We start from the raw sequence: 26,945 nt of genomic DNA on the forward strand, positions 1-26,945 counted from the left end.
CCATCGAGATGTAGGGACGAATTTGGGCTATCAACTTGATATAATATGCAGATGTAGAAACCAAGCTGTTCACTTGGGCATTCATATTCAAATTCTGATCCAAATAAATTCCCAAAGTTGTAACTTTCTTTTTAGTTTCTATATCACATCCTGCCACCGGAAAAATCCTGTTTCTGCTCCAAGTTTAAGAATTTTCTGTGCAGTTCCTACAACCATTAATTCATTCTTTTCCTTGTTCAATGGAAGACCATTCTCCACCATCCAGACAAGAAATGAATCAAACTTAATTCACCCTTTTCGTGTCTTGTTCATAATTGCCAGATGATGGGATGACACATTGTGTGTCATCACCATAATTTGTGAATTCAATACCTTTTTCTTCTAGCAAATTAAAAAGTGGGACAAAGAAGACATTATACAGGGAAGGCGACAAACAAGATCCCTGATGACCGCCAAACTGCAGCATTGTTGGTACTGCTTCAACTACATCACTACAAACACTGCACAGTCTGTTTCTTAGGAACGATCCTAGCAAGCCACCGCTGCATCTGAAAATTAACCTGGTGATCAGCAAGGCATGATCCACCAGTTCAAAGGCTGAGGATAGGTCTAATAGCATGAGGAGAGCTGTTTGTCCCTTGTCCATGAAACTTGAAAGGCTGGAATTTAAATCCAACAATGCTGTTTCAGTGCCTTTGCAACAAAAAAGGTAAAGGGAAGAAAAGTCCCAACCATCTTCCTGTCGTTTGTGGATTAATGGGTCCCTCTAGTTAATGGAGCTCTCTGTGGTTCCCGATTAAAGCTGCAGGTCTCCCTTGAAGCTGCATCGAGACCAGACTTTCTGGCTCCGTCAAACCACATACTCGTACCTTCTGAATGAGGTCTCCCAGCAGGGATAACTACGGTAAACATGCAGTCCCAGACATGACATTTCACTGTCAATCGATACTGAGGGTGGGAGCTGGCATCAGGTTGACACAGTTGCATATGAAAGGTTGATGGGGTTTCCGGTCTCCTCTGCTAGCCTCTGCAGCCAGGCCCCATGTGAGCCTGTTTGAATTACATTCTGATTAGTATGCAAATGCAGCCACCGGCTACAGGGCTCAACTAAAAGGACAGGGCAGATCCATGGAGCCTTTGTAAATGAATGAGGATGGCCATGGCAGGGGGAAGGTGTTGCCCTACGACTTCTGGAGATGCATTGTTGTCACACCCTCCCTTGTACACACACCTGTTAAGACTGCCACTCCTGCCATTGCCCAGAACTCTGGAATTACTATAGCTCGCCCCGCTCCCTAGGTCCCATCTTATTCCCCCTTCACAATCCGGCACTCACGTGGGCCTCCTGATGACTCGCATGCACATGCACGCTCCACCCGCAACAGAACGCTCTCCAGGTTGCGTCCTTTTTTGCATTGGCAGCTTCCTTGGCGCCTAGGTTATCGGCGGAACGCTACTATGGTTCCGCGTCGCGTCACCTGCGCTGTGTGCTCACGTGACCCGGGGATCCGCTCACGTGATGCGGCAGCACGTCATGTGATGGGAAGTAATGCCAGAAGCGTGAGTATTTAAACATGGCTCTCCCTGTACTCGCTGCTTCACAGCTGTTCTTTGCAACCTGTTTGGCGCTGCGTGTTCCTTTGGATTTCTTGACTCTTTTTGGATTTTTGACCTCGGTTTGCTTACTTGGACTTCGCTTGGATTACCTTACTGGCTTTGTTACATCGGATTTGCCTGTGCTTTGAACTCGGACTGCTCTTGTGACTGCAACCCGGATTTCCCTTTTGAATCTGGTTTTCTTTGGAACTTCTTGCTTTCAAGCTCCACAGCTACCAAACCACATTCTTGTCATCAGGTGGTTCTCACGTCATTATTGGGACTACAGTCTACCTGTCCACTTGAGTCCCGGACCCTTACCTCATAGGGTCATTGCCTTTCTCCTGATTCCTCTGGTAAGACCTTTTTCACGTTATTTTGGCACTGTCATTTGCTTGGTACTTAATCAGTATTTTCTTGCAGCGGATTGGGGTCCCAGAGGTTCGCGGTTCCGGAGTTGACCATCTCCACCTGTGGCCTCAACGGTCGCAGAGGGAGTGACTTTGAGTTCTCTCTGTGTGGCATTTGGGGACAGAGGACTCTTCTGCCTATACGACATTCATGTCTCAACAGACTGTGAAGCCCTATTGTCGTCTAGGCAATGGAGGGAAATGTTGAAGGTCCCATGTCCGCTATAGTCCAAGCCATCACAGTACTATGGGCAGAAATGGCTGCCGCTAATACCGCCATCCACCAGCGGCTTGACCATATGCAAAGTATTAGACAGCCATTGCCCCTAGACACAGAATTTGGGGATACACCCTCTGTCTCCCAACCCACGCCACCTCCACCTCCATCGCCCCAAAATCCTGTCCCTGTTGTTTTGCCTTCCCCGTTTCCTTTAGCGGCTTCTGAAAGGTATCATGGAGATCCCAGGAAATTTAGAACCTTTCTAAACCAGTGCAAGTTGCATTTTTTGTGTCGACCCCTTGCTTTTCCGGATCACACTACCAAGGCGGCATTTATCCTTTCTCATCTAGCAGGCACTGCTGCAGCATGGGCCAACCCTCTCTTGGAAAGTGATAGCCCCACTCTCTATGACTTTGACCTTCTTGTCACAGAAATGTCCAGGGTCTTTGACACCAGACATAAAGTTCAGTCAAGAGACCTGGAGCTCCTGGATTTGAATCAGGGTAAGGGTTCCCTTATTGAGTATATAACTCGCTTTAACCAATTGTCTGCTGAAACATCTTGACCCAAAAGTAAAAAGGCAGTGGTATTCTATAGGGGTCTCAGTAATCCCATGAAAGACGCCTTGTCAGTCGTCCCTTCATTACCAAAGCATTCCAAGATCTGGTTGATCTCGCCCTCGAGGTAGATGCACGAAGGTCCGAAAGGAGAGCAGAAGCTGGGTTCGCTCACTCAGTCACACTCCCCACTTCGCATTCTCCTTCTGACACCTCATCAGAACCCATGCAAATACGGGGAATTAGGAGCCCGATTTCCCCTCTGGAAAAAGAACGTAGGAGGGTGGATAATGCCTGTTACGATTGTGGTCTAGTTGGTCATTTTGTGAAGGAGTGCCCATGTCGTCCAAAGACCAAGACTCAGGGTTTTCGGACAGCTCGATCTTAGAACCGGGGACGGGATCGAGATCTTTTCACCATACCCCGAACCCGATTCCTGCTTTTGGCCGCATTAGGCCAATACAAGTACATGCCACACTTCACCCCACACCTACTATCACACATCCTGTCACCATTATAATAGACTCAGGGGCAACGGGTAACTACATGGACATTGCCTTGGCTAATTCCCTAAATCTGCCTCTTTTGACCAAGACTAGACCAGAACCCATACAGGCAGTGGATGGTACCCCTCAGGTGTCTGGCCCGATTAAACAACAAACGGCACCCATGTCACTGACAATCCAATCCACACACAAAGAAGAACAAGTTACTTCTTACCTTGTAACGTTCTTTCGGCGGGATGTTCCTCCGACGTATTCCTCATCTTAGATATCTCCTTCCAGCTCTGCTGGCCCCGGAAAATTTTTTCTCTAGAGGGCGCTGCGCGTCAATGTCCCTCGACAGCCGCCGTATCGACGTCATCCTGCCTATAAAGGCCGCGCGCAGCGTCCGTTGCTCAGTTCCGTTTTGTAGCCCACAATAATTCTTTCTGGACTAGACTAATCACCCTCAAGGAGCGTAAGCTGCAACAACAAGGGAAGTAGAACTGCGGGGATGGATGGGAGGGTCGATGAGGAATACGTCGGAGGAACATCCCGTCGAAAGAACGTTACAAGGTAAGAAGTAACTTGTTCTTCGAAGGGATTGTGTCCTCTGACGTATTCCTCATCTTAGATAGGCTCCCATAGCAGTATTCTATTATTGGAGGAGGGAGTACTGACTTCCCGCTGTCTTCTATTGATGAATAGAATGCAGTACAGCCCTTCCAAACCTAGTCTCTTGACTGGAGGAGGAATCCAAGTTGTAAAATCGTGTAAAGGTATGGACAGACGACCATGTAGCGGCCGCACAGATGTCTTTAACCGGCACACCTCTTTTGAGGGCCGATGAAGCTGCAATACCTCTGGTCGAATAAGCCCTAAGGTTTTGAGGGGGCTCTTTCCCTGCCAGTTTATAACATTCCAGAATGGCTAGAATGATCCATCTGGAAATGGTCTGCTTAGTTATTGGTAACCCCAGCTTGTGACCTGTGTAACCTACAAACAGCTGGTCTGCCTGTCTTATCCTGGCTAGTCTACTGATGTAAAAACTTAAAGCCCTTCTAGGGTCTAGCCTGTGTAACCTCTCTTCCTCTTTCCCCGGATGAGGAGGAGGATAGAAAGATGGTAGGGTAATCTTCTGAGTGATATGGAATTCAGAAACCACCTTTGGGAGGTAATTAGGCTTCTCTTGCAGGACAACTTTGTCTTTGTGAAATATTGTGTGAGGGGGTTTACAAGAAAGAGCTTGTAATTCGCTCCCCCTTCTAGCAGATGTAAGTGCTATTAATAAAACAGTTTTAAGGGTAAGGAATCTTAACGAACAAGAATGGAGTGGTTCGAAAGGTGTGCCCATCAGGAAAGTTAGTACTAAGTTTAAATCCCATAGGGGAACTTGGAATGGTCTTGGGGGATAAACATTGGTTAACCCCTTTAGAAACTGTATTACCAAGGGTAATTTGAAATAGGATGGTTCTTCCGCAGTGCGCTTAAAGATGGATAGCGCTGCAAGATAGCCCTTAATGGTGCCAACTTGAAGGCCTGAATTCGCCAAATATAGAAGGAAGGACAAAACCATTGGTGTACCACATGAAAAAGGGTCGATATTCTGTTCTCTACACCAGCTGCAAAATCTGTTCCAACGGCAGCGGTATAAAGACTTTGTTGCTGGCCTCCTTGCCGAAAGCAACACCCCCATAACATCATCAGGGAGGTCCCAATCCTTGTACCTCAACCTTTCAGAAGCCAAGCGTGAAGGTTGAGGGTTTTGATGTCTGGATGGAGAACCGGACCTCCCTTCTGTGAGAGTAGGTTCTCTCTGAGTGGAAGTCGAATTGGAGGGCAGATGGACAAGTCTAGAAGGTCCGGGTACCACGTTCTCCTGGCCCAATCCGGGGCAATTAGGATCATGGTTCTCCGGAATCTTCTCAACCTCCTGATCATTTGAGGAATGACAGGGACCGGTGGGAACGCGTACAGAAGCTGAAACTCCCAGTCCACTATGAACGCGTCTCCCAGAGCTCCTCTCGGGGGAAATTCCCTTGAGCAGAACAGATCGCATTTCCTGTTGACGCTGGTGGCGAACAGATCCACCTGAGGGGTTCCCCAAAGGGCAAAGATCTCTTGAAGGACTTCCTGAGTTAGTTCCCACTCGTGGGAGACTGTGCTCTGCCTGCTCAGAGCGTCCGCTGTCAAGTTCTTCTCTCCGGCTAGGTGAACTGCCGATAGAGAGATTCCTTCTTGGATTGCCCAAAACCAGAGCTGCATCGCCTCTCTGCACAGGGGTAGTGATCCTACGCCTCCTCTTTTGTTGAGGTAATGCATGGCCACTGTGTTGTCCGTCATTATCAGGACGATTTTCCCTTGTACAGCTGGCAGGAACGCCTTCAGCGCAAGTCTGATGGCTCTCAGCTCTAACAGGTTGATATGTAGTCTGGACTCCGATGGAGACCAACGACCGCTGATGGTCAAGTCGTTGGCGTGGGCTCCCCACCCCGTGAGTGAGGCATCCGTGACTACTGTTATCTCCGGCCGGGGTTGCCAAAACTGTTCTCCTTTCAGAATGTTCTCCTAACAGGCCCACCACTGAAGGTCTCGAGCTACTCTGTCGGGAACCTGAAGATCATCTGTCATTCTCCCTGAGAATTGTGACCACTGAGTCCTCAGTGCCCACTGGAGGGATCTCATTCTCAGGCAAGCTTCTGGCACTAGGAAAATGCAGGATGCCATGAGGCTTAGCAACCTCAAAAAGTCGAAAGCTGGGAGACGTTGGGCATGTTGAAACTTGGTAACCATCTGTAGAATATCTTGAGCCCTCACCTCTGGTGGCGAGGCTTTTCCCAGGGAAGTGTCCAGGATCGCTCCTATGAAATGGAGTCTCTGCGATGGCATCATTTGTAACTTCTTTAAATTGAGGGAGAAGCCCAGTCTGTGAAGGGAGTGGCACACGTGATTTAGTTGGATCTGAGCTTGTTCCGAAGAAACAGCCCTGATCAACCAATCGTCCAGGTAGGGGTAGACGTGAATCCCTTCCCTCCTTAGACTTGCTGCCACTACCGACATTAACTTGGTGAAGACCCTCGGGGCGGAGGTCAGCCCAAATGGCAGCACTCGAAATTGATAGTGAGAGTTGCCAATTGCGAACCTCAGGTATTTCCTGTGTTTGAGATGGATAGGCACATGGAAATAAGCGTCCTGAAGGTCCAGAGATACCAACCAGTCCTGGAACTGAAGGGCCTGGAGGATCTGAGAAAGAGTGACCATCGTGAATTTGTCTTTTCTGAGGAATTTGTTCAATTCTCGCAAGTCCAAGATGGGTCTCAGTCCTCCGTCTTTCTTTGGAATGAGAAAGTAAGGGGAGTACCAGCCCTTGTTCCTCTCCGCTACAGGTACCGGTTCTATGGCACCTTTCTCTAGCAGGTCCAAAATTTCCTGCAAGAGGAGCGGATCTGGAGCTTTCTGAGAGCTGATCCCCGGTGGATGACTCTGAGGTATACGTAGGAAAGGCAGGCAGTAACCTTGGGCAACTGTTTCCAATGCCCAAGCATCTGACGTGATAGCCTGCCATACCGCCAGATGTTGAGTCAACCTGCCTCCTACAGGTGTCCTGTGAGGGAAGTCCTCAGAGTGGTTTTGGGGCGGATGATGCAGATGCCGATGGTAAAGAGGCACCTGCTGTTGCTGCGGCTTTTGAATATCTACCCCGTCCACCTCGGGTAGTTCTTCTTTGTCCCCTTTGAGCCAGTCGTCCTCTACCTCTTCCGAATGCGGAGTAGAAGCGAAAGGACTTGCCCCTCGCAGAGGTTCCTGTGGGACGAAAAGGAGTCTGACGGATTGCAGCTCCTAGGGATTTTGCTGCTGCTTTTGAAGTTTGCAGTTTCTCTAAACTGTCATCCGCCTTTTTCCCGAACAAAGAAGAGCCATCGAATGGCATGTTCAAGAGCCTGGCTTGCACATCTGGGGCAAAACCAGACTTTCTCAACCAAGCAAATCTCCTGGTTGATGTACTTGCCGCCATTGCTCTGCTGATACTGTCAGCCGAATCAATGCCCGTCTGGAGGGATTCGCACATAGCGTCTTTACCGTCCTGTATAATATTCAGGAACGCATCCCTTTCTTCTCCCTCCGGGATGCAGTCAGCCGCTGTAGAAGCACACTCCCAAAGTGTCTGGCTGAGCCTAGCAAGGGTGCAAGTAGCATTAACAGATTTTAACGCCATGCTACATGCTGAAAAGACTTTCTTTGCCATAGCATCATATTTGTTATCATCCCTGTCCTGTGGGACGGTAGGATAAGCCGTCTTGACCTCGGTAGAGGATGCTGCCTGTACCACCAGACTTTCTGGGGATGGGTGTTTAGACAAAAACTCCGGGTCTGTAGAGGATACCCTGTACTTAGACAGTTTTTTATTTACTGCTGGTACGACATCTGGGGTTTCCCAGTTTGTCATGACCTTCCTCTGAAGAGCTTTATGAAAAGGCACCACAGGATCCTCCTGTGGGCCTTTGTCAAGAATATCCGTGAGGTCATCTTGTTGGAAAGATTGTGAAGGTGCAGACCACCCCATGAACTCTGTGATCCTGGCCATTAAGGCTCTATAGGGGGTTTCAGCATGCTCCCCCGGGTCTGGCCTAGCAAACTCCACCTCAGGGGAAGTGTCTAGCCCACTTGCCTCATGTAAGGAATCATGAAGATCCTTTAACCTGCGTTCTTCAGAGGAAAATTCCTCTCTAATTGGGGTTACAGGTCCCTGCAACTAAAATGTGTCTTCCTGTTCAGACAATTCACCCTCTTCCAAAATTGAGGACATAGTTCTCAATTGTTCTGAACTCATAAAGGGAGTAAATCCCATTTCCAAGGCAGAGGGTGCCGAGCTTGTCATTATCGGACTCGAAAACGTCAATGTCGTCGACGCCGAAGGCTTCGAGCGTGGCGTCGAAAACAAAGGCGGAGGCCTCGATGACCTCGACAGAATTGGGATTCTACTCGACAATCTCGAAGCCATCGCCATCGAGGACCTGGGGATAGTCACTGGGTGTGTCGTGACCGTGACTTTTCTTGGCGTCGACGCCGGTGTCGAAGCTGGCGTCGAATCGACAGACCCGTGTGTCGAAGGTTCCTTCGACAACGGCGTCGACGGATCCTTCGAGGAAGGTTTAGAGGTCATAGTCCTACTCGAGGGTTCGAGACGCGCTCGAGAGGTTTCCTTCGCCGGGTACTGCGACTCGCGGCGTTTTTGACCTTCGGGTCTTTCGACCAGAGCATCGCTCTCGGCAGTCTTCGAGGGGGTCGAGGCCGCTTTCTCGAAGACGCTCATCATATTTTTGCGGAATTCCTCACATTCAGCCCGGGAACTATGTTTCGTGGGGCAAGGGATTCTTTTTGGCGAAACAGAGGAAGACGAAGACGGAGAAGGGGATCTTCGACGTCTCCTCTTCGAGTGCTTCGATCTCGAGGAGTGATGGGACCCACTCCGAGACCTGGAGCGCGAATGGTGACGAGGAGACGAAGAAGAAGCTTTAAAAGTCTTACCTTTCTCCAGCTTCCCCCTACGCTCCTTCAGGGCTTTAGCTGTCATGGACATACAGTCCTCGCACTCCGAACAATGATGTTCAGCTCCCAAACACCACAGACAAACTCTGTGAGGGTCAGTCAGCGACATCTTTTTCCCACAATCTCTGCATTTCTTGAAGCCGGATCGAGGAGTTGTCGGTTCCGACGAGGAAGCCATCGAGTACGGATCGGATAACTCGAGGTAAATAGGTTTAATCTGACAAGAACTGAGCAACGGTATTCCGAGGCACTGAGTAAGCGCGGAAAAACGGAACCGAGCAACGAACGCTGCGCGCGGCCTTTATAGGCAGGATGACGTCGACGTCGATACGGCGGCTGTCGAGGGACATCGACTCGGAGGACGTCGACGCGCAGCGCCCTCTAGAGAAAAAATTTTCCGAGGCCAGCAGAGCTGGAAGGAGATATCTAAGATGAGGAATACGTCGGAGGACACAATCCCTTCGAAACTATAAGTTTTGACCTTATTGCCATGCCCCAGTTTGGTCTCATATTGGGAATTCCTTGGCTCCAGGAACATAATCCACTCATTGACTGGAAGTTAGGATTTGGTTCATTTCGAATTAGAAATTTGTCAAAATTTCTGCCTACCCACAGATACCAGCAGTGATAACCCGGCTCATGCAATTGCTCAGTTAACCGTGTCCGACTCGCAAGAGTCATCCTCAGAACACATAGTGGGGCTAGTGGCCATGAGTATTCCCCCCGAATACCAAGACTTTGCAAATGTGTTTGATCGTGGTTCGTCTGAGGTCTTACCACCACATCGCCCATACGACTGCCCCATCGATTTACTTCCTGACGCCACGATACCCACAGGATGAATCTATTCCCTCTCACCGTCGGAGGAGTTAGCTCTGAAAGACTATATCCAAAAAGCCCTGAAGATGGGACACATATGCCCGTCCACCTCACCTGCAGGGAGTCCTCTATTTTTTGTCCCTTAAAAAGAGGGTGACCTACGCCCATGTGTGCATTACAGGCGACTTAATGCTGTTACAAGAAAGAACCGGTATCCCATTCCCCTCATTACACCTTTACTTGACCACCTTGCACATGCTACCATTTTCACTAAGTTGGATCTACGTGGGGCCTACAATTTGGTCCGCGTCCGTTCCAGCGATGAATGGAAAACCGCTTTCTATACCCGGTATGGCTTATTCGAATATACAGTCATGCCGTTCGGTCTGTGCAATGCCCCTGTCAGGTTCCAAAGGTTCATGAATGACATCCTAAGCGATATTTTGGACGTGTTCGTCGTGGCATATCTTGATGACATTCTAATCTTTTCTCAGTCCCCAGATGAACATGTACGCCATGTCCGTGAAGTACTCTCACGATTACAGAAACACTCTTTGTATGCCAAACCAGAGAAATGCCAATTTCATGTCAGCAGTGTGGATTTCCTTGGGTTCTGCATCACCCCTGCCGGCTTGTCCATGGATCACTCTAAGGTGAAAGCTGTTTTAGACTGGCCCATTCCTGCGAATCTAAAGGCACTACAATCGTTCTTGAGGTTCGCAAATTTCTATAGACGTTTTCATCTCTGGCTTCTCGTCTATTGTGTCTCCCCTCACTGCCCTGACCAGTCCTCATACACCCTTTTTGTGGACAGATATACACCAAAACGCATTTGAAACATTGAAGACTGCGTTCACTATGGCCCCTGTCCTTCAGCATCCTGACCCAGATCTCCTGTTGATAGTTGAGGCGAATGCTTCTTTTGCTTTAGGTGCAGTTCTTTCACAGACTTGTCGATCCTCAGGCCGCTTGCATCCGGTCGCTTTCCACTCCCGCAAATTCACCATCCCTGAAACACATTATACCGTGACCGAGAAGGAACTACTGGCGGTCATGGATGCTTTCCGTGTTTGGCGGCATCATCTCTTGGGCGCCAAGCATCAGGTCACAGTCTTTACAGATCACCAGAATCTGCAGGATCTAGCCTTCTTAAAATGCCTCAATAGTAGACAAGTGAGGTGGCATCTATTCTTTGCGGCATTCGATTTCCAGATACGTCATTGCTCTGGGTCGGCTCATGGGAAGGCCGATGACTTGTCACGTTCTCCTGGGGGGATTTCTCTGCCTGTGTACCCTGACACGCTATTAGACAACACCAAGGTAGTCTGTCTCTGCACGCCATCAATGCCCTTGCTGGATGCAGTAAGGAAGTGGGTATCGCTTCATCCTAACTAGCTGTCAGAATGGAATCCGGTAATTCATGATGGCCTTCCCTTTGTCTTGAATCGCTTGTTTTTGCCCACTGCAGACACGTGGAATATGGCCCTTGAGTGGTCGTATGATGCCCCTGTGAACGGTCACCAGGGCCAACAACGCACGTTGGCTCTCTTGCAGCACTGGTGCTAGTGAAGAGGGACGTGGACTCTTACGTCAACACATGCTCCATATGTACTCAATGTAAGACCCTTAGGGGACATCCTCTGGGTCTGTTGCTTCCTCTACCGGTACCCCCTAAGCCTTGGCATACCTTGTCCATGGACTTTATTACAGATCTCCCTAGGGTGCAAGGTTTTGATACCATATGGGTGGTAGTAGACTCCTTTTCCAAGATGGCACGATTCATCCCCTGTAAGGGTATTCCTTGTGCCCCTACCATGGCCAGAATGTTCTCAGTTCACCTCACGCTTCTGGCGGGCCTTGACCAAACTGTTGTGTATCGATGTCCGGTATTCCTCGGCCTACCATCCAGAGACAGATGGTCAGACCGAAAGGGTCAATCAGACTTTGGAATAGTACCTACGGTGTCTGATACTTCAACAACAATCCACCTGGTTGCATTCCCTCCGTCACGCTGAATTCGCTTACAACATGCGGTTCATGCCTCCACTGGGTCCTCCCCCTTTTATGTCTTGTATGGCCAGCATCCCCGTGTTCTGCCTATACCCGACCTCATGGCCTCTTCCAATCCAGCTGCTACTGCTTGTGTCAGGAATATGTCCGTTATTCACACCCGCACCTCGGCACATCTCCGTGAGGCTCAGGCATCCATGAAATCCCAGGCGGACAAGAAGCGTGTGGTGGCTCCTGTTCTTTCCGTGGGTTCTCGTGTCTGGCTCTTTACTTGTCATTTGCGGTTGGTGGGTTGCAGGAAGCTCTTGCCCAGTTTTGTGGGTCCTTATGTAGTGTCTCGGGTGATCAACCCTGTTACTTACCGTCTAGTACTCACGAGCTCCTGGCGGATTCACCCTGTGTTCCACGTCTCCCTCCTCAAGCCTTGTCCGGGTCCTTCCCATCTTCGTGCCCCTGCTGCCCCGGTGTCCCCGTCAGCCCCGGATGTATATGAGATTTCTAGCATTTTGGACTCCCGTATCTACTGGGGGCGCTTGCAGTACCTGGTGGATTGGACTGGATATGGTCCGGAGGAGAGGTCCTGAGTCCCTGCTTTTGATGTCCACGCTCCTCGCTTGGTGGCTCATTTTCACAGGGATCATCCTTCCTGCCCACAGGGTCGTGGGCCTTTGGGGGGGGGGGCTCTGTCACAACCTCCCTTGTACACACACCTGTTAAGACTGCCACTCCTGCCATTGCCCAGAACTCTGCTATTACTATAGCTCGCCCCGCTCCCTCTGTCCCATCTTATTCCCCCTTCACAATCCGGCACTCACGTGGGCCTCCTGATGACTCGCATGCACATGCACGCTCCACCCGCAACAGAACGCTCTCCAGGTTGCGTCCTTTTTTGAATTGGCAGCTTCCTTGGCGCCTAGGTTATCGGTGGAACGCTACTATGCTTCTGCGTCGCATGACCAGCGCTGTGTGCTCACGTGACCCAGGGATCCGCTCACGTGATGCGGCAGCACGTCATGCGACGGGAATTAATGCCAGAAGCGTGAGTATTGAAACACGGCTCACCCTGTACTCGCTGCTTCATAGATGTTCTTTGCAACCTGTTTGGCGCTACGTGTTCCTTTGGATTTCTTGACTCTTTTTGGATTTTTGACCTCAGTTTGCTTACTTGGACTTCGCTTGGATTACCTTACTGGCTTTGTTACATCGGATTTGCCTGTGCTTTGAACTCGGACTGCTCTTTGGACTGCAACACGGATTTCCCTTTTGCATCTGGTTTTCTTTGGAACTTCTTGCTTTCAAGCTCCGCAGCTACCAAACCACGTTCTTGTCATCAGGTGGTTCTCACATCATTATTGGGACTACAGTCTACCTGCCCACGTGAGTCCCGGACCCTTACCTCATAGGTTCATTGCCTTTCTCCTGATTCCTCTGGTAAGACCTTTTTCACGTTATTTTGGCACTGTCATTTACTGTCATTTGCTTGGTACTTAATCAGTATTTTCTTGCAGTGGATTGGGGTCCCAGAGGTCTGCGGTTCCGGAGTTGACCATCTACACCTGTGGCCTCAACGGTCACACAGGGAGTGACGTTGAGTTCTCTCTGTGTGGCATTTGGGGACAGAGGACTCTTCTGCTTACACGACATTCAAGTCTCAACAATTGTCTACACCTGTCAGATCGCAACTAAATAGAACAGGGCGGTATGGCGTGGTAGGCTGGGTCCACCCAGACGGGTCTATGCGCATGTCGTGCGGCGAGCATAGGAAAATGTGTGCGGATTAGCCTCACACATTTTCCAGAGGTTGATCTACCATCATTCAATTTCAATTAAAATATCCAAAAGCCCCAGGCGCGCACACCCATCGTGTGAATGGTCGAATTCCTCATAGGTCTGTCCTCTTATTTTGGGGAGGGGGTGTAGGTGTGAATCATTCAAATTCTTGTTACCCTTCAGTTGTTAGGACTGGGATGAGGAAGAGAAGATGTGGGGATAATGCACAGATTGCTAAGCATTCATCTCTATTACACCTAGTATCTCTCGTCCATGTCACAGACCTGACTCTCACCCCTCCCTCTCAGAGGTGCTCAATTGTTCTAATTCCTTGGGGATTTACAGGAGGCATGTGGGTAAGAACACCCATATTATGCTCCTATTTGGAGACGAGGGCAAAAATTCAAGTGTTGGAGGCAATTTGTTGGGAGATTGGCTGGGGGAACACGTGTTGGGACCATATCAAAGAAGGTTGTGTCTAGGTGTAATGAAGATTACACGCAAGTTACCACAGAAACAGCGTTTGGTAGAGCATTGAAAAAAAACATACTGTGATGAATCACTTGCACTCATCACTGTTTCCCTGGCTTTGACCTCCTCCCATGTGGCGAAGGACGGTAGCTGCTACCTGATCCTGACCCTGGTGGCAGCTATATTGGGAGGATCACATAGAGGGAGACAACCTACGGGGAGAGATCCTGACTTAATCGGGTGGGACGCAGTATCCCCCATTTGCCCATGCAAAAGACCCCCTGGTACTCAACACCCTAATGGCCTATTGCCATGCATCTGTTCTCCCTTTCAGGAAAAATAGAGAAACCTTTTCCCCAACACCCTTTAGGCCAAACTAACACCCTTTAGGCCAAACTCCCATCCCTGGTCTGGTCTAAAAAGTAAAAGCTCCAAGAAAACCTTTTTCAGTTCCATTTCCCCTCCATATAGAACTACTTTTTCATATGGAACCATTGAGAAAGACTTGATATCAATGGACGCCAATTCCCACAACCACCTAAATACTGGGACGAGGAAGATGAAGGAAATGAGTCTCAAGCTCATTAAGCATGCTAGTTTTTCTCAGAAAGCACCAATGTTTGGGACATTTAAAGATAGAAACCCAACTATTGGGAGCAGCTGTTCAGGAGAAGACACTGCATCTCCCCCTGGGTCGTGTGGAAGCGGAGGCACGAGTCAGTGTGGCTGGGCAGAGGGACTCGCCAGCAGAAAAGCAAAGTAACATTACATGAGCAGAACGTGCCGTGGAGACACAAGGAACCATGAAAAGATTTCCTGGGTGTTCAGCAGCTGTAGGAAGCAGCGTTACCTTCACCGAGACGTGAAGGAAAGCAGGCGTGCAGGAGCAGAGCTGTGAGAGAAGCCGGAGAGACATCAGAGCGCAGAGTGGAAAACAGGTGACAAAGCTACGCCATGTGAGCGCGAATGGGACTGAAGGTGCCACACAGTAGTTGAGTCCGCCCAGACAAAGTGGGAAACCTGGGTCATTTCAGCGACCACGCCAAACACATTGCAAAGCTTCAGAGACAGACACAATAAGAAGAGTGTTTGTGAGTCAAAAGGGCAGAGCGCAAATACGACCTCCAATGATATATGAGTGCATTGAATGCAGATATGGTAAAAACTTAAGGTGAACATTGAAACAGCTAGATATATCGAACCAAGGAAGGTAGATGCAGTTTTGGATGTAAACGGAAACTGTGATACATGTATGGAAGTAAGAAGTCCTAGTAGGCGAGTAAACCAGGCAGCTACAAATACATGAGAAGTCCTGGCAGGAAAGTATACCAGGCTGTTGGAAGTGCTTAAGAAGTCACGGCAGGGGAGTATGCCAAGCAATTGAAAACCTACAAAAAGTATCAAGAAAGGACTGTTTGTTGAATACAGATTGTGAAAGTAAAAGAAGATCTATTGCTTATGTAAATTAGAAATCCTGGCAAGGGAATACACCAGTTAGTTATAAGAAGTATGAGAAATCAAGGTAAGAAAGAATATCAGACAATCACAAGTGCATAAAGAGTCCTGGCAGGGAAGTAAACCAGGCAGTGGCAAAACCTATGGGAAGTCCCAAGAAAGTACCATGTTTGGTGAGTAAAGAACTGTCAGGCCAAGAGTCATTGATGATGGAGAAGAAACCAGGGGAATGGAGTAAACCTCTGGAACCAAAGCTCGTTACTCTTGATGAATTTTGTGTTAAGAAGGAACTTTTTGATGAAGAAATGATTAGGCTAAAAAGCTTGGTACTTAAAAGGATTGTTGTGGGCCAAGAAAAGACACAAAGAACTGTCAGACCAAGAGGCGTTGTCGTACCATTGAGGAATCCATGGGAAGGGAACGACCCTCAGGAACCAAGGTTCTGTTACGTTGGAGAACTTTTATGTTGGAGCTGTTCAATTTTCATTCATCAACACTTTTTGCAAACACCAGGTTAAAGACATTTCCTGTCTCACTTTGTTCTTTTTGTTTTAGTGTGAGGGTTAGGTTAGAACGCTTGGACACAAGGACGGATTTGATTTCTGACATCCTGACAGAGACGGACCCTCAGTTTTTGGTTTTAGTTAGGGAGATTCCCCTTAGAGCAGGGTCAGAGAGGCATTTTCCCAACCCGTTTATGTTAATAAAAGTCTAACCAAAAACATGACAATTTTGTGTCTGGCTTTCATTTAGGTCCCCTCACAATACATATATATGCACTAACAGACAGGCGACAACACAGACGCACAGGCCAGAAGATCCAGTGCCCCCCTTCTGGAAGATGTGGGGGATGGGCGTTGCTCCAGGGCCCATGATGAGAATGTCAAGGAGTGGGGAGAAAAAAATTAAAGTAGTAAAACAAAGTGGAAAGAGCAAAGAAGGGAAACATTAAATGTGCAAAATAGAAAATGATGAAACTAGAAAGACGGGAAAGCAAGAAAAGGATTAAATGAGGGACAAGAAAGGGAAAAAAGGAAGGAGGTAGTACTGAAAAGGGACTGATGACATGATTGAGAGGGTGGAGTTGTTCCTCATCAAATTAAGATGCAGTGGATATGCAGAGATTCCAGGCAACTCCATATCCCACACATCCCAAATCAAGTGACACATTGGAAACTGCAAAACACTCATCATTTTCACTGGGGCAGGCAGAGAGATGTGGGCGAGTGAGAAAGGAGGGGAGAAATGGGGTGGGAGGAGATAGAAGTAGTCCGGTCTGCCTCAGATAGAGGGCATTTGCTTATTTTAACAGCGCAAAAGGACCCATTTCAGATTTCACTGGGGCTCGACCTGGCCGCTCGGATCTGTGCTTATCAAGGCATCCAGTACCGATTTGAAATTTTTAAACCAAGTAACTTTAACCCAAGAATTATCATTGGACAAGTAAAGGAAATCTACACAAGCCAAATATACAACAAATTTTAAGTTAAAGTCCCTACAAGCACAAAAAAGATTAATACTAGACAGATAATAGGAAACCATTTTCTCTCCTGATGAACCATAGAAAAAGTAATGGGGAAACACGTGTTGAGAGCAATGGTTGTCTCAAGGATAAAGCAATAATTTGTATTTGGAAACTTGAGAGCAAAGTTTATTTCAAGAAAAGTAAATATAAATATCCATGGTGTGATACTTAACACCAACTGAGAAGTCTGAAAGTGGTGTGACAATTAACACCGAGTAAAATTAAATATATTTTTCAATGCTTTTTTGAAACAAGTCTGTGTTATTACTTTTCTGCAACAATAAGATCATTTGAATCTAGCACATTTGACTCACCAACCAAGCTTTGTACTATTATTTTTTCAAAGTTGGCGCATTAGAGTAGTTTGTTTTCCCAATTCAAAAGAAACTCTTACAAGGGGCTGTGAACAAATCTCTACAGATATTTAAAAAAAAACAAAAAAGCAAGGTCATTTACAACAGGCTCTGCAAATGTACTCCATTTTCAACAGGAACTTACCTTAAGAGTTAAGAGTGCCAGGTAGGTGATGTGGGGAATAGTGAGGGGGGGGGCTGAAGTTGAACAGTAGTAGGTAAAAAATAGGAGGGAGTGAAGCGGGTCTGGAATGGGAGGGGCTGATGGTTTGTCTTGAGAAAAAGCCTCTCTTACCTTGACCTGGTTGCAGCAAAAAGCCAGTTGCAAGCAAAGGTAGCCATGCCTCCAGGAAGCTCTCACCTAGCCCTTGAACAAAAAGCAAGACATAATTGAATTGCAGCAGAACTAGAGAAAACAAACAACTGTGCATGAAGGTGCAGTAAATCCATAGGAATTCTGGTACTTCTAGCCCTTGAACTTACACATTACCACCACTTAAGATCTTTAGACAAACACGATCAGACACTCTGTATACAGCTTTAAAGTTTCATAGAATAAGAGGCCATCTATAAACATGTCCACCTTCGTGGACCTGGTGGAATGAGCATGGTCAATTGATGCACTACTACCCCTAGAGAGAGAGTTATAAGTGGCATAAGAACCTGATGACATTTTGTACATGGAATGAAAGGGGACAAACGTATAAAACTGATGTGATTCACGTAGTAATAGTGAAATCGACTGCCCTAGAGCAGTATTGCCACTTGTCTTTTAATTGACTTTTAGTATGTGGGGAAATCAGGTAAAGACGACCTGGCAGCATCCTGGTTCGAGAAACATTATATTATGACCACACACAAAACTGTTGGATAGGAAGCACAACATAAGCACTCCACATGAATCAGCGACGGATAGATGGAGCTTCTAATTATCTTAATGAAGAGTAATGTACGCCATGAAAGAAATGAAAGAAGAAAAAAATAATATCCTGGCTTTTAAGTTCATTACCACAATAAGTGATACACAGCAATGCACATGAACTTAACTTCCTGGTGGCAAAAAGTACTCAGTTTTACTGAGATTGAAATGGTTCAGGTACTAATTTAGAACCTCATATTCCAATCTCGAACAACGGATTGTGAGTGGGCCAATGTCCTTGGGAGATAATTTGTAAGGAGAAGTAATGAAATGCACTTTAACTAGGTCTTGCTCAGCGTGATTTCTACAGATAAAGTACTGGGTTCTATTAAGAGATAAGGTGGGGAGAGGTGGGTGATAGTGGACTAGTGGGAGAAGAGGACAGGTGCGAATTCTGACATGTTAGTGGGTGCAAATTCAAAGTACCTGCATTAAAATTAAAGATATTAAATGGTGTACCAACATTCAGTCAGCCTTACTGAATAAAATCTCTACGTTACATTCCAAAATTAAATACAAACAAGATAGTCTGGAACTGGACAACCGCCCTCCCACCCCCGGATGGGCACCCCCTCTAGACTCGTCCAATTCCAAACCTTTTGCCTTCTCACTGCTCACTATTGCTGAGGTAGAAAACATCATCTCGAGGATCAAACCATCTAATTGCCAAAGTGATCCGTGCCCTACTCACATCATCAAGGAATCTGCCCACGACTTGGCCCCATTTATCATGTCCTTTATCAACTCCTCCTTTAAAACTGGTATTGTCCCTGACAATCTCAAGGATGCATGGGTGATCCCATTGCTTAAAAAACCTTCCTTAGACCTAAGCATACCCACTAACTTCAGACCCATAACCATTGTCCCGTTGCTGCTCAAAATCTTAGACCGTACAGCTTACCTCCAGATCCAAGATTACCTGGAATCTAATAATCTTCTAGGTTTTAGATAATCTGGATTCCGTCCTAGACACAGGACTGAAACGGCTTTGATAGATCTCAAAACCCAAATTGAAGTCCTGAAGGACAAGGGCAAACTAGCCATGTTACTTCTCCTCGACCTCTCTGCGGCATTCGATCTGGTCAATCACCAAATCTTATGCAGGCACCTCCACTCTGCTGCCCACTTCTCTCCTTCAGCCACGGCCTGGATCAAATCCTTTGAGTAATAGATCTATGAGGGTCTTTTCTCCGTCCGCAGCTGCAGACCCCTCCCCAATTCACTGTGGCGTTCCTCAGGGCTCCTGCGTGTCACCTACACTCTATAATGCCTTTACTAAACCGCTCTTTGATGTACTTGACTATCTGGGTGTCTCCTACACAAACTACGCTGACGACACCCAGATACTCATTCCCATCACTGGAGACTACTTAGTTGACACCAAGGCCCTCATTGACGTCTACCTGCTCATCCAAGCCTGGATGGCCCAACACCAGCTATGCCTCAATGATGACAAGATGGAGTTCCTCATCCTGGGCACTTCGCAATGCCTTAGCAAACTAGAGCCATCCTACCAGTCGTTTATCATTGATGGCAATACCATCCAAGTTTCGAAAGACACAAAAACCTTAGGCTTTTACCTTGACGCCACTCTATCCTTATCTCCTCAAACAAATGCAGTCAGATCAGCCTCTGCATACACCTGTAAACTCATTGCAGCCTACAGGCCGTTTCTGACTGCTCCGAACAGTGTCACACTAGCCAGAACCCTCATTATGTCTAAAATTGACTATGGTAGCACCCTCTACTTAGGAACTAGCCAAGAAAACCTGAATAAATTACAAATCACCCAGAACAACGCTATCAGAGCTGCCTTAAACATCCCTCGAAACCACCACATCTCTGAATCCAGAACCAGTCTACAGTGGCTACCCGTCAAGCAGAGAACCTCACTGAAAACACTTGCCCTCACGCACAAATGCCTGGCTAACAAGGCCCCCCCGTACCTCTGCAGTCGGCTATCCCGCCATGCGCCTACCCGACCTCAAAGAACCGCCCAGACCCACTATCTATCGTTCCCCAGGTTTAAACTCCAAAAAGAGGGTGGCACAAGCTTCCCTGTCCTTGCCTCCAAGCTATGGAATGCCCTCCCTATCACCATTAGATCTGAATATTCCTTTAACTCATTCAAGTCCAAAACAAAATCATGGCTCTTCAATCATCGCTAAGACATGCTCTGTACACCACTGCCTTACTAGCATTGGCCCACTGACCCTGCCTGTTGTATACTTTTGTCCCTATGTCCTATGTCAAATATTTGCGCTCTAAATTATGTATACTGATATATTGGTTGAGTATCCTTTGCTTAAAATTATGTATGTATATTCGTGCTTTGCTTTGTTTAAATTATGTATGTATATATGCTCTGTATGTAACTTTGCACAAGTTGCGCCCTGTTGCCTCCGGGCCTGATGGTGCGCGTTACAAATAAAACAAATACAAAATATGTGTGGTGAGAGTCTAAGCGAGTTGAACTTGTGGGTTGTGTATTGTTATTTGGGCTCCAGTTGTGACGCTTCATTTGTAGACTAGTGTACATAGGTATCTGTGGCAACGTAATATGGCGAGTAGGTTAGAGCGGTTAGCCTGGGCAGTTTTAAACTGCCATGAACAAAATACAAGAACTGGTACTGTAGGTAAAAAGGAACACACAGCTTAGGTTAGGGTAGCATTTCTCTTCCCTACTCTGAGGGGTCAGAAATGCGAGATGGACACAAAGGTAAGGTTTTCTCAATATTTTCCATTTAAGTGAACATTTGTGTGTGGGTGTTTGCCTTCACGCATGTTCCCTATACTATTCCACACCGTTTCACCAATCTGCACCAAAATGTGCACAATCACCTGTTACAACTCTCCGAACATTAGTGGCTACATGACATTTGCACACCCCACCCCTTTCCCCAGATTTCAGCAAAAGTCTCTGGGTTTGTGCCTTCACGTATGTTCCCTATACAATTCCACACGGTTTCATCAATCTGCACTAAATTTTACGCAGTCACCTGTTAGGACCCTCCGGGCATTACTGGCTACATGACATTTGGACAGCCCACCCCTTTTCCTGGATTTCATAAAAAGTCAACATTTGTTTTTGGGCTTGTGGCATTGATCCATATACAATTCCACACCGTTTCACCAACCTGCATCAAGTTTTGCACAGTTACCTGTAGCTATAAGGCAATGAAAACCTGGGCAATGGCAGGTATATTGTCAGAAATACCATTTGGGGCAAAAGGAGGCGCTCTGTTTTCAGGAAATATGGCTTACATGGAAAAGACTACACTACCCAGCATGCTGGGGGGAACTGATGGTAATCCTTGGGTTTCGCGCAGATCGCCTGCTGGGTCATTAGGAACCCTTTTTAGTCCGCCGCCGCCGCCGCCCGTGCTCCGGTGCATATAATTCCTGATTATCGGCACGGGTGGCGCCGCGGAAGGACGTGAGGAGCTGGGGAGCTCGGAACACCGGAGGTCTGTTGCTCGTCATTTTGGGCCGCGGCAGTGAGCATGGCAGGCAGCATGTGTGCAGTTTCAAGGAACATGGCCCGCGGCGGTGATGAATAAGCAGGTCTCTGCTTCTTTCTGCTCTAGTCTTCAGGGTCCGGGTGTCCTCGTGAGGCGCACGGACCAACAGAGAAGTGGAATTCCTTTGTTGTATGCCTCAGCGTAAGCATTGTATGTGATGCTGCTGTTTTCTCTTGATATAAACTTGAAGTGGCGTGTGAAGAAACACGCTGCATAGTTTCTTGACTCAACTACGCCGATAAACCCTTCCTGCATTTATTATGTTTGGTCATGAAGTGTTTCAGAGAGTATGAAGCACACTTTTAGTTAAGTTTCTTTTGGGCAATAACACATTTTACCTCTGAACAGGGGCACATTATTTTATATGTTCTGTTGACCATATGGGTTTGTCGCTTCTATGTGTCCAGTGGGCCATGAGTCTTGTGTATCATGTAAGGGAAACTCCCTTTTTGTTTGTGCCATCATTATTGTTGCTATGCTAACCAAGGAAAACACACTAATGTGTGTTGTGCTATGTTCTGTAGGAGTATCTAACACAATGTTATATGTGCATATGTGATGTCTTGTGTGAGAAAACCCATGGGTATGTTATGTTCCTAGGAGGTACACCTCTCATTAAGATGGGAATGCAATAGGTACATTCCTTTGGTATTAGGAGCTTAGGTCAGGTTTCAGTATTAAGGATACAGGTACAGGAGTAATGGTTGTTATGTTATGTATTTGCATGTTATGTCTTCCCCTTCTTTCCTATGTCATTCCACCCCCTTTCCCTAAATCCTTCTTCCCCCATTGGCTGCCATGTGGTTCCCTGTGTATTATCACTTCAGGCGCCCGTGCCAACCACGGTGGGAGGGTTGATCTATTCGGCTTCTGTGGTTCGGGAGAGGGGGTTGAGTCCCCTGTATCCCTTTGTATTTGACGTATATCAGCTAGTTCAAAATAAAAAGGTGTTTGGATAAACGCTTGATTTTCCCTAACCTAATAGAAAGGTCCCTGCCCAGAAAACTAAACTTAAGAAAAATTATCTAGTGTTCAAAATATCTCTGCCCTCACACGAATACACACAATAAAATCATACAAGGAAATTATGGCTAACTTTAGTTCAGTAAAACAACTCAGTGATTCAAGGCAACCCTAGCGACCAGGGTTGTATTCCCTTCCCCTGGATCAATGCAGGTCCACTTGGGTTACAATTCACCAAAGTTCTGTTCAAGGTGATAGAAAGGTCAGTGTCAACCACTGTGATGGAATTATCTTCCACAATGTTTGGTTGATAACTCAAAACAATTCAAGGTTTTTGACAATATCCCTCTTGAAAGGATGATTAAACTGTTCCACAAACACAAGTTCAAAACAAACGCAATTGTTCTGTTACCAAGTAACACCTTCTTCAAAAGAACTACTTCTTGTCAAGATAACACTTCCATCTTTCTCAATAATTCTTCTTGAAATAATAACACTTTTGTCAGGACAGGAAAACTCAACGTGTTTTAGTGATGCCACTGCTTGTCAAACAATGTATAAAGTACATGAATTCTTAATTCAACACAATGCTCTTTCAAAACTTCTTTTGCCAAAAAGATATTTGATCAAATCACCATCTTCTTTTCTTGTCCACTCGCCAGCCAGGACTAACCACTATAAGCCCTTTCCTGATGTACTCACCTGCCAGGAAGAAAACTCCTACAACTACTTTTCAACTTTGCTGGCAATATTGATTCCAGGATTCTATAGCAAAACAGGAGGCGAGAATTATCTTCTTTCTTCGTTGGGATTTCTAGTGAACTTGGACAAATCGCAGCTGCAACCAGTTCAGAGGATAGAGTTCTTAGGATTTACGATAGACACTGTGAAAGCTACTTTAGAGCTCCCAGGTAACAAAGTGAGAGTGATCAAGAAGGAACACAGAGTAGCGATAGCGAAGAAGACTTTTTTGCTTCGGAATGTAGTCAGGATAGTGAGACTGCTTGCGGCCTCTACCCAGGCAATATTTCCGGGACCGCTTCATTACAGAGCTCTCCAGCGGCTCAAGATCAAGCATCTGCAAGGAAGAGTAGGATACCACCAGTTAATGACTCTAGACAGCGAGGCGAAGACAGAACTGTATTGGTGGTTGCAGAATATGGAAGCCTAGAACGGTCGAGCTATCTTCGGAGACGTACCAGATATAGTAATATTGTCTGACGCGAGCAGAGCAGACTGGGGAGCCAGATGCGATAAGGCAGAGACAGGAGGGAAATGGTGAGAGGAAGAACTGAAGTTACACATAAACTGTCTCGAACTGCTAGCAGGTTCTTTCGGGGTACAGGCTTTCACCAAGGACAGGGTCAAGTGTTGCGTATTGCTCAAGATGGACAACATCTAAGCGGTTAACTACATAAACAAGCTAGGAGGTATTAGATCCAGGATGCTAGCGGAGCTGGTGAAAGATTTCTGGCACTACTGCATTCAGCATCAGATTGCAGTGGCAGAGGAGTACCTGCCAGGAACGCAGAACAGCATAGCGGACTGGAACTCTTGATATGTTGTAGACTCCATCGATTGGAGGCTACTACCTCAGGTGTTGCAACAGTTCAGAGATTATGGGGATCCCTAGATTCCAAAGCGAAATAGTCTTCTTCGCTATCACTGCTCTGAGTTCCTTCTTGATCGCTCTCACTTTGTGACCTGGGAGGTCTAGAGTAGCCTTCATAGTGTCTATCGTAAATCCTAGGAACTCTATCCTCTGAACTGGTTGCAGCTGTGTTTTGTCTAAGTTCACTAGAAATCCCAGCGAAGAAAGACAATGCTTGCCTCCGTGTCTTTAATAGAATCAAGACTGACCTGCGCTGTAAGCCTGGGCAAATTTCATTCTCCACACCAATCTCTCTTGGAAGGAGGGCTGAACAATAATTGTGTTTTAAAGTCTCTTGACATCTTGTGTTCGTTCCAGTTTTCCCTAAACTGAGAAAGTATAGTGGCACCTTCTTCAGAGGAATTTTCAATATCTTCTAGACAGCCTCTTGACTGATAGCAGTTGGGTTACAAACTTCCTCCAGTTGAGATCCCAAAAAGGAAGCTTTGCGCCGTTGGCAATGAGATGTGAGCTTTCCCAAAAGTATATCTTTTTTAAAGGGGACTTATGTCTTGTGCTGCTTTATTGAGGTTTTCTCACAACTTCTTGGCTGATGGTGATGCTGGTTAGGAGCTTTACCCAGCGGTTGTCTTAGTATGGTTTTCTCGTTGCCTCTTGGGTTTGGGTAGTACTGGTTAGAGGCTTTCCCCATCAGTAATTCTCCTAAAGTCTTGTGACAGCCTCTTGACTGATAGCAGTTGGGTTACAAGCTTCCTCCAGTTGAGATCCCAAAAAGGAAGAGCTGCACCCTTGTCACTGTGATATAATTTCAGTCTCTTGGCAATATGAGATATGAGCTTTTCCAAAGGTATATCTTTTCTAAGGGGACTTGCGTCTTGGCTAATTTGAGGTTTTCTCACAACTTCTTGGCTTATGGTAATACTGGTTAGGAGCTTTACCCAGTGGTTGTCTTAGTATGGTTTTCTCGTAGCCTCTTGGCTGTGTGTTGTACTGGTTAGAGGTCTTCCCCAATGGTAATTCACCTAAGGTCTTGTTACAGCCTCTTGGCTGTTTATAATGCTGGACACTAGCTTTCCCCTCTTAGTTCCTTAATGTGCAACTTTCGCCTTCGCCTCTTTGTTTAATTTTCTTTAATTATTCGAAATTCAGAAAATAGCCTCTGCTTTGCTTTTATCAATTGTTTAGTATTCAAAATTGTTGCATTGTGACAGCTTTCTTGTGTGGAGTGCCCCAGGGTCAGCATTCACACTCAGCCAACTCTGTGGTACTCTGTGATAGCTTCCTCTTACTATCGGCCTTCGCAGCGGTCTTTCAGCACTCAGCATGCTGCATCTGCAAGCCTACGGCAAGTTGCGCGTCATTCCTCAAAGTGATAACAGCTCTGTTGATCTGCGACTTCATCGGTCTGCCACATGCTGCGCTAGAAGCACTTCTCCTCAGATGGGCTTCGTCTCAGTATGTTGCTTTCCGCTGCAATTCTGCTCACTTTCACCCTTTTTGGTGCCTTCGGCTGGCAGGCTTCTTCCTGTGGCGACTCCTGAACCTCGGATGGCTTCAGCGTCATCAGATTTGCCTCCCACACAGCCTTCCAGGGCTCTTTGCACTTCTTCCTCTACTTCACCCTCATTCCACAGCTGTGCCTCATTTAGGGTCTTAAATATCCCGCTCCGGTGTCTCGCGCGGTATCAACTATACCGCAGCTTTGAATATTCACCATTCTGAATCTTGAATGCCTCTGACCTCTTCTTCCTTTCTCATCTCAGTTCTTTTAGCATTATGGAAACTGAAGTATATAGCGGAATATGAGACATTGGGTTGTTCTCCCTTTCTTCCAGTCAATCATTACTGCTCTATGAGCTGAGAGATTTCACAATAAGCAGAGATTGTGGAAAGGGTTGGCAATTCCACATTAGAGTGAGGGTTTCTCAATAAGGCAGAATTATGACAATTCAAGGTTGGCACCTTTAATTTCTGAACCTTTGAAGTATCAACTTTGTTTTGTTTAAATGACTTTTTATGACAGATTCTTTGGGCATTGACATTGGAGGGACGGATGCATTGAGAGCATGCAATTAGGTATCTGGGAATGAGTTCACTTTTATCCTCAGAAGAAGATGAATACTGTGTCTCCTCTAATGTGATCCTTCCCCCCCCCCCGGATACCACTCCCAGCGTTAGGATCAGGTAGCAGCTGCCTTTCCCTGGCCACATGTGAGGAGACTTTAGGCTGGGGTTTGGTGATGACTCTGCAGGATTCATCACACTACCCACTGCCTTTCTTTCTCATCTAACTCAGTCTTCTCTTCTGCTTCATGTGTTCCCTCCCGCAACCCCAAGGCTGACAGCAGGGTTAAATCTATGTTGTCACTACACCGTGTTGACAGCAATATGTGTGCATTTTTGCTCAAAACGTTTGTGCATACTATTAGTGTTTCCTATTATTGTAATGTTGGCCTCTCTTCTTTTAATACATTTTATTTTTACAAACTGTTCCAACTGCATTACTGATTGAGGATGGCGAATAGAATATACTCACAAAATACAGTTTCATTAACTCTATATTTCTAAAATACTTATCAAAGATTGCGTCTCTCCGATTAGGGTTACTAATTTTTACTTATAGCCAGGATACAATGTCTCAATTAAAGATACTTCAAGGAGTCTCTTATTTATACCACATCGTTGCTTCAATATATCAAAGAGGAGAAGGCA

At 46.6% G+C, this 26,945-nt stretch overlaps 1 protein-coding gene across 1 annotated transcript in view; it reads right to left on the reverse strand.

Annotated features, from left to right (window-relative positions):
* LETM2 (leucine zipper and EF-hand containing transmembrane protein 2) overlaps positions 1-26,945 on the reverse strand; it is a 780,753-nt gene that overhangs the window by 642,536 nt on the left and 111,272 nt on the right. The window contains exon 2 of the mRNA XM_069617933.1: positions 17,514-17,585. Coding sequence (XP_069474034.1) covers positions 17,514-17,560 — 47 coding nt within the window. The 5' untranslated portion in view covers positions 17,561-17,585. The remainder of the gene's footprint in view (positions 1-17,513; positions 17,586-26,945) is intronic.

This window comes from Ambystoma mexicanum, chromosome 10 (genome assembly GCF_040938575.1).
Source record: "Ambystoma mexicanum isolate Mex_15411 chromosome 10, UKY_AmexF1_1, whole genome shotgun sequence".
Classification (NCBI taxonomy): domain Eukaryota; kingdom Metazoa; phylum Chordata; class Amphibia; order Caudata; family Ambystomatidae; genus Ambystoma; species Ambystoma mexicanum.